The 8,581-nt window shown below is 43.3% G+C and overlaps 1 protein-coding gene across 1 annotated transcript; it reads left to right on the forward strand.

The window, feature by feature from the left end:
• Window positions 1-1,340: 1,340 nt before the first annotated feature.
• LOC107301108 (mannan-binding lectin serine protease 2-like) lies at window positions 1,341-7,904 on the forward strand (the record flags this gene model as incomplete). The annotated part of the gene is made up of 7 exons (XM_015830372.1): window positions 1,341-1,537; window positions 2,664-2,811; window positions 3,656-3,774; window positions 4,099-4,177; window positions 4,740-4,877; window positions 5,811-5,885; window positions 7,112-7,904. Coding segments are annotated over 7 exons (1,532 nt in total), but the record flags the coding sequence as incomplete, so codon positions are not given.
• Between the last annotated feature and the right edge of the window lie 677 nt (window positions 7,905-8,581).

Genomic DNA, 8,581 nt, shown 5'->3' on the forward strand with positions numbered 1-8,581 from the left:
GGAAACTCTGTTCCACCTGGCAGCCATGAACGGTGTCGTCAGGAGGCGACTTGCGTTTTGGGAGATACTGAGAAGGAAAGAGGTGGATGGATGGATGGCTGTGGCACAAACTGCACTGCAAACAAACATTCCGTCTCTCTCTATTGAGAACTGCGTATTAGTCAAAAGTGGGAGGTTAACAGGAAAGCTCTTTTTCTCCTTCTGCTCCTAACAGGGCACCAGGATAATAAGCAGGTATCCAGACTGTACCCAGAGGGTCTCAGCACAGACCACCCTATCTCTAAATAAGAAATGATGGAAAGCACCCATCGTTGCTTTAAAGCCAGGATTTAAGAGAGCCCCATCCCCCAGACTAGGTGATAAGTACAATTAGTCCTTGACTTACGGCCACAACTGAGCTCAAAATTACTGGGGTGGAGAGAGACCATTTACTAAGTGTCCCATTTTACGACATTTCTTGCCACAGCTGTTAAGCGAATCAATGCAGTTGTTAAGTTAGAACAGTGGTGAGATTCAAAAAGGTGAACAACCGGTTCTCTGCGTGGATGCCACTTCCGGAAGTCCATTCTGGGCCTGGGCAACAAAAAGCTAGCTACCAGTTCTGCCGAACTGGTGCGAACTGGCTGAATCCCACCACAGGGAAGGAAGGAAGGAAGGAAGGAAGGAAGGAAGGAAGGAAGGAAGGAAGGAAGGAAGGAAGGAAGGAAGGAAGGAATTCAAATAGGTGAACAACCGGTTCTCTGCATGGATGCCATTTCCGGAAGTCCATTCTGGGCCTGGGCAACAAAAAGTTAGCTACTGGTTCTGCCGAAGTGATGCGAACTGGCTGAATCCCACCGCTGAGTTAGAACCAGGTTAATCTGGCTTTCCCGCTGACCTGGCTTGTCAGATGGGTAGCAAAAGGGGATCACATGACCCGGGGATACTGCAACCGTCATAAAGATGAGTTCAGTTGCCAAGCGTCTGCATTTTGATCAATGTGACCACAGGGATGCTGCAACGGTGTGAAAAAAACGGTCCTACGTTACTTTTTCTAGTTCTGTTGAAACTTCAAATAGTCGCTAAACGAACCGTTGTTCAGTTGTGGACTGCCTGTACTTGCTCAGATCAATGAATACTTCAATCTCCTGTTAGCCAAGCTTCCCTGTGGAACACTGGGGGGTTTACATCTCGTTTCTTTCTTACGTCAGCCCAAGATTCGAAAGGGTCTTTTTTGGCTCAAAACTCAGTGCGAACCTTGAAATGAATGTTTTTTGTTTTTTTTAAACTGCATACATTTTTTTTTCTGAAGAAGGCTTCAATTTTTTTTCCTTCTTCTTCTCCCCCCCCCTTCCTTTCAGCGCACTGTCCGAATAAGGTGTTGACGGCAAGAACTGGAGAGTTCTCCAGCCCCAATTATCCCAACCCGTATCCTAAAATCTCCGAGTGCAGCTATAGCATCCGGGTGGAAGACGGTTTCATGGTCATCTTAGAATTTGTGGGGATCTTTGATGTAGAAGCCCATCCAGATGTACTGTGTCCTTATGACATCCTGAAGGTCAGTGGGGTTCGCATTATAGGTCCTCCGTGGTAGAAATTTGGATTTTTCACATAGCTCTATTTAATTCACTGCAGGTAACTAACACAGAGACCAGCTTCACAAAGCACCCTGGCATCATGATTAGTTGAATAAACTACAAATGGCTGGGTTCAAGATATGTTAAGCCCTAAATTACAGTTCACAAACATATCTATCTATCTAATTCTTTCTTTCTTTCTATCTATCTATCTATCTATCTATCTATCTATCTATCTATCTATCTATCTATCTATCTATCTAATCTCTTTCTTTCTATCTATCTATCTTTCTATCTCTTTCTCTCTTTATCTATCTTTCTCTCTCTCTTTCTCTCTTTCTCTATCTATATCTTTCTCTTTCTTTCTCTTTATCTCTCTCTCTCTCTCTTTATCTATATCTTTCTCTCTTTCTCTATCTACCTACCTACCAGCAAAGCACAAAAGAAACACAAAAGCTTTAAAACAACTGATAAAAATCAAAGAAGAAAATCAAAAAGACTTTCAGAGGCAAAAGTAGACAAATGACATGACAATCTAGTATGATGTGTGAAGCCAGTCAACGCCACAAGAAACCTTCAAAATAAATTAATATTTACAACATATTTCTATTTTACCACACTTGTGAGCCACGAGGTCCTGTCCACAGTGACCCGATACAGGCTTTCCAAAATTTAATCGAGAGGATTTCCCCAAAAACTACTTGCCACACAATCATTTAAATTTAAAGATGCAACCTGAAATAAATTTAATACTTGCCTTTAAAAAAACGATGGCACATTTCTGCACACCTTCTAAAGCCATTTCTTTCTCTACTGTAGGATCACACTGACAGGGATGCTTATGGAATGACACATCCTAAAACCATGCAGTACTTGTGTTACAGTCAATCCAATGAATTTCATACATTTTCTGCAGCCTCACAACAGACGAATTCTATTTGGAGGTGTTATCTTCAAAAGTTAACATATTTAAAATAAGATAAAAAGAAATTAAAAAATAATCGAAGAAGTTTCTTTCTTAAAATGGGGACATCAGACAGAGCTTCTCAGACTGCAATATCTGGATGTTGAATGCTATAAAGTGCCTATATTTTGTGGTTCTTCCAGATTAAGACACCCAAGAAAGAATTTGGTCCTTTCTGCGGCAATTCCCCACCTCCCAAAATTGAAACGCGTACCAATACGGTGGATATCACGTTCATCACCGACATTTCTGGTGTTCATGCTGGATGGAAGCTCAGATATCACACAACAGGTTAGAAGCGCAACCTGGGGTGTCTGCAGAAACTGAACTATACTAGAAAGTACAGGGATGTCCTCCATTCATCCATGAAGCAAATTAATTATGTTTGGAGAAAGGGGAGAAGCACGGTAAAATGAAGGCGGGGGGGGGAATGCAAATTTGAAATCCTGTTGTAAAGGGATACGGGTAGTCCTCAACTTACGACGGAGCCCAAAATTTATGTTAAGACATTTCTTAAGTGAGTTTTGCCCCGTTTTATGACTTTTCTTGCCCCTTTTGTTAAGTGAATCCCTGCAGTTGTTAAATTAGTAACACGGTTAAGTGAATCTGGCTTCCCCACTGACTATGCTTGTCAGGTCACAAAAGGGGATCACGTGAGCCCGGGACGCTGCGACCGTCATAAATATGAGTCAGTTGCCAATCGTCTGAATTTTGGCCCCGCGACCATGGGGATGCTGCAGTGGTCATAAGTGTGAAAAACGGTCGTAGTAAGTCATCTTTTTCTCAGTACCGTTGTAACTTCAAAGGGTCACTAAATGTTGTAAGTCAAGGACTGCCTGTGGTTACGTTGACCCTCAAAACAGCAGCATTTAAGATCCTTTTGAGGCAAGTTATGCCAATTGTACCAACAGGTTCACAATACAGATGGTTCCTGAAGCAGTTGCAGTGGGGCCAATGATACAGCCCCTACGTTGCATAGATTAAATTTCCATTCAAGCTAGGAAAATTAATAGAACAGGAATCCGAAATATAGAGTTCGGTAAGAACTGTGAGATGATTTAATTGTGCTTTGCCAAAAAGCTGGAAATCAGGACTGGGTTTTTGTCTTTTTTTCCCCGGTATTCCAACTCTGCAGCTTTGCCATGTCCCAATCCTCAAGCACCCCCCAATGGCCGGATCGCCCCAGCGCAGGCAAAATATATTCTGAAAGACTTCTATAGCCTTTCCTGCAACGTGGGCTACGCGCTTTTGGAAGTGGGTAACGTTCTTAACAGTTTTTACTTCTATGGGTTGGCAACGATACAGATCGGTATAAATTTTGAGCCGTGGAACTTGGGCCGAAGCAGCTCCACCTGCAGAGATGAAAACACGATACATTATATAAATGCGTTTAATATTGAGCTGTTGTTAACCTTCCCCAGTTTGGGTCTTTCTGGTTGGGGGTGAAGGGACATCAAGCTTTTGCATTACACAACACTGTTTTTTTTTTTGACTTACTGTTTTTGGAATGGTTACCAACAAAGGCACTCTCCGATCGTGATACGAAGTCCCTGAAATCTTTCGTTTTTCCTCGCACAGAACAAACTGATTGTCAAATCCTTCAAAGCAACCTGTCAAAAGGATGGTACCTGGAACAAGCCAATGGCCCAATGCACCAGTAAGTCTTTGCAGAATTCACATGGCACCTGCAGTCCTCAGATACGTTCCTTGCTTCTTGTGGGAGTCCATATCAAGTCTGACCGGACAAAGCTCTCTAATGAAAATTGTGGGAGACAATTGTGCATTCGAATCTCAGAATCAAAATTGCCTGCTTTGAAATATTTTCAGCGGAGACAGATCAATATATATCCCAGTTTTCGCTGTGTATTTACTGCAAGGGAGTTAAAGCACAAAAAAATCTTTTTATCTTGCTTCCGTTCACCCTCTCATTCTTCTTTTAAAATGGGCTTCATGCTGCAAAACTCATTTGGGAAACACTTAAGAGGCAGAATGTGGTTTATTTTATTTATGAGCTAACTAAAAGAATTTGTAAGAATTAAATGCCTCTGGGTTGCAGACTCCTGGCTACAGATACTCAGAGCCTAAAATGTAAGTCTCAGAAAAAAAATGTCTTTGACTTGGGACCCACTTTTCTACTGCCTAGCCTGCCACTGTTTTTATCCTGACTTTTCTTGTCTGCATTCCAGTCCTTCAGACACTTAATATTTCTTCCTTTCCAGTTGTTGACTGCGGCCCTGCCAATGACATAGCGAATGGCACACTTGTGTATGTCACCGGAAGAGAGATTTCCACGTATCAAGCTGAAATCAAATATAACTGCAAAAGCCCCTTCTACTCCCTGAAAACCGGATACTCTGGTAAGAGAAATCTTTTCTGGCAAGTTTGCTTGAAAAAGCTCCCTGTGATCCCAGAGGGAGTTTTTCAAAGGGAACACGCAGACTGCAGCTCTCCAGCATTCTAGTTAGCAGGATCTTCTATTAATATTTTTTATAAACACTGAATTGTTGGGAAGGGTTTTTTTTGGGGGGGGGGTGTTCCTTGAAACATTCTGTAGATTTGAAAAGCTCTCCCTCTTATTTGACTGCCTCAATAGACACCCCCCCCAAAAAAAACCCCTTCCTAACAATTCAGTGTTTATAAAAAATGAATTCTGCCATCCTTGCAGTTTCACGAAAGCTACTCAAAAGATTGCCCCCTGTGCGAATGAAGTGCTGCTTTGGGGAAATTGTGAACCAGCACACGGAGAAAGAATTCTACAATTATGTGACAATCAAACAGTAAGAGGTGCTCCATTAAAAAAAGGAAAGCTGGGCTAGGGTCTTGCCTTAATTGCTCTGGTAGGGCACCGTGTCCGCACCTACTGAGTGAAAACTGCTTTTCAACATAAGGCATTTGTAAAACTGGTGGAGCAGAGAGGTAAGGATTCCGATATTGCTGTGCAGAGGCAGGCGCAAGAAATCGGGAGCCAGGGTTAGCTCCAAAATTAGTTTACTTCATGCTACCACGAAGCTAGAATCTATACTACTAACAGTCAAGGCAAATTGATGGTAGATAAAGAGTCCATGAAGTTTAAGGAGGGCTGGACTCTTATCTTGTAGGTGCAAAGGGACTCTGAACTGATGCCTGCTCAGCCAGGTCATCTCCTACAGGGGTTGTCAGTAAACTGCGGGATGCAAATTGGGGTCTTCCGGTGAGGGTTAGGACTGTATTTAAGACTGGTGGGAAAGAGCTGCCTGCAATTTGAAGCATGGGTGGCATAGCTCTTTACCAAGACTATTCTGTCTACACAGATAACTACCGGTGTGCCCCTGATGGTTTCTGGAGGGATCAAAAGGGAAACAAAGCACCTCCGGTCTGTGAACCAGGTAATATATATATGCAAGTGCTCTACAAAATTTACATAAGGATATGATCGTAGGCAAATGTCACCATTTCCTTGCTTCATGCTGCTTATCTGCTTCCTGACCTGCCAGCTGTGCATAATTGTGGTGTGTGTGTGTGTGTTGGTTTGTATGCGTGTGTAAAATCATAGGCATAAAATATTCCAGTTTTTTGTTTTTATCTCATGCGGATTTTTTTTCACAACCGTATAATCAAAGATGACTGAAAGTTATTTTTCATTAAGCGTTAACTATTTCACTTTTAACTGTACAAAAGAAACTATTGTAGGTAGGCACTATTTCAAGGCTAAAGACAGGGTATTACAGGCTTTTGGATGAGAGGTACGTGAAATATCCTTTATGGCAACCTTTTTTCAAAAAAAAAAAATCTCTCCAAGAACTTCTGTATTAGTACAAAATAATCTTTGTCTTTTATCTCATCAACTATTTAATTTGCCAATGAAACTGCACCATCGGGGGGGGCATCTGAAACAAAGCCAGTATTTGAAAAGATCAGATTGCACCACGTTGTTGCACGTTTTGTGTTACCAATAATAAAGCAGCATTCGTATATGTCAGGGGTGTCAAAACTGCCGGCCCATGGGCCGGTTGCATCATACGGAGGCCGTGCCCACCTCAGCTCCGGCAATGCAAAAAAAGTTGTGATACATCACAACACGTCACGTGACGCGGCGAATTTGACACCCGTGATGTATGTGGAGAAAATAGTTGAGCCATTCAGCACCTGGGAGATCTCAAAGCAAGACCACGCATTAAGGAAAAATGGGTATTTCCATACTTACGCAGCCTAGGTTTGTGACTAAGAAACATGTCTTACATTAAATGTTTTTAAAGCTGCAATAGATACCACCATGTTACAATGCAGCCGTAGCTTTGAACTTTGCTATGGGAAAGACAATGATAACCACCTCTTGAGGTAGGGGAAAGAGAAATCTCATAGCTTAGGGGTCAAAAGTGCTTTGCAAACCTGGCATCCACATTTCAACCACCACCACCACCACCACCACCACCACCCTCTCTGGAATTCCTTGTTGGGGCAGGGAAAAAAATGGGAAAATAAACGAGTTTGGAACACGTAATCCAACTCTCACAAGACACTTTTCTAGAACTTATAGACTGAGGCCGGGAGAATAAAAACTCACTGAACTAACAACAGTTTTGACTCGTATCTCCTTTCTCTTCTTTGCCAGTCTGCGGAGTCCAAACGTCTAACACTCTGAAGCGTATCTTTGGAGGGCAGAAGGCTCTGCTGGGCCAATTCCCTTGGCAGGTTTTAATCACTGATGCGCATGGAGCAACTGGGGGCGGAGCCCTTTTATATGATAACTGGATCTTAACCGCCGCTCACGTCCTCGGCAGCCCAGTTGACGCCTCCTCCCTGACCTTGAAACTGGGGCTCCTCAACAAGCGCTCCCCTCATTACCACCAAGTCTGGGCAGAATCGGTTTTCCTCCACAGTGGCTTCGCCAACGACGGCATCGACTTCGACAATGACATCGCTCTGATTAAACTGAAACACAAAGTTCCCGTTAACAAAAACATCACCCCGATTTGCTTGCCGGGATACAACCCCGGCTTCCGGGTGAACATGAACGACACGGGAATCATCGCCGGCTGGGGGAAAACGGAGCGGGCCCGGCAGTCCCGCTTCTTGCTGTATACCGAGATAGACGTTGTTGAGCCTGACAAGTGCAAAGCGGCCTACGCAAACCGGACTTTGGAAGGGAGAAAACTCGTGCTGACGGAAAATATGCTTTGCGCAGGAACTGAGGAGGGGGGAAAGGACTCCTGCTATGGGGACAGCGGAGGTGCCTTGGTGTTCTACGATACTAAGGCCAGAAGGTGGTTTGTTGGCGGTGTGGTCTCCTGGGGTCTGGAATGCGGTTCTGCTGGCCTCTATGGGGTCTACACTAAGGTGCCCAATTATACGCCGTGGATCGAAGACCTAATTGCACGCCATTCTTAATCAGGTTTTTGTTTGTATTTTTCAATAAAGCATAGAACACGGTTAGTTCTGTGGATTTTAATAATGCTCATCTATAGCCCCCCCTCCAAGCTGACTGGGGTTTATTTTGGAGAAAGAGCCACAGAATCCGATTCTACGCTGTGCAACCAACAAATCAAGCTTTTTCACCAAGGCGAGTTGGGTTCTTTGTGAATTTCTGATGACAAAATCTCAACTTAAAAATTCCACAGGGCCCCCCCAATTATTATGACCACGGCCCATTTTAAATCAAAAAGGTTCGTAGAAATCGCCCAGCCCAAATCTATTCATTTTTTTTTTCATGGGGTTAAAGCCATCAGTTTTTTCCTACCGTATTTAAAGACCAAACTTAAAGTCTACCATTTTAAAGTCCAAATCTTTTAACTCCACTGGGGCTAATCTCTCTCCCCCTCCCCTTGCATTTACATTTACTGAAGCTTATCTTAATTAGCTCAACCTAGCAAACAAGGAATTCCTTTATTAGCTACCGAAGAGTTGGAGGTACTATTCTCTTTTTATAAACAGACATCCCTGACAACTGGTGGGGTGGGAGGGAGGGAGAAAGAGTGTCAGGAGTATGCAGCCCATAGGAACAGGGCAAGAGCCCAGAGGCCCTGCTCATTCAGCTGTTAACAGTTTGGTCTCAACTGCTGCGATCAAAATGCTCCAAGATTTA

The sequence above is a fragment of the Protobothrops mucrosquamatus genome, unplaced genomic scaffold (assembly GCF_001527695.2).
Source record: "Protobothrops mucrosquamatus isolate PMUCROS unplaced genomic scaffold, P.Mucros_1.0 scaffold10055, whole genome shotgun sequence".
Taxonomy (NCBI): Eukaryota; Metazoa; Chordata; class Lepidosauria; order Squamata; family Viperidae; genus Protobothrops; species Protobothrops mucrosquamatus.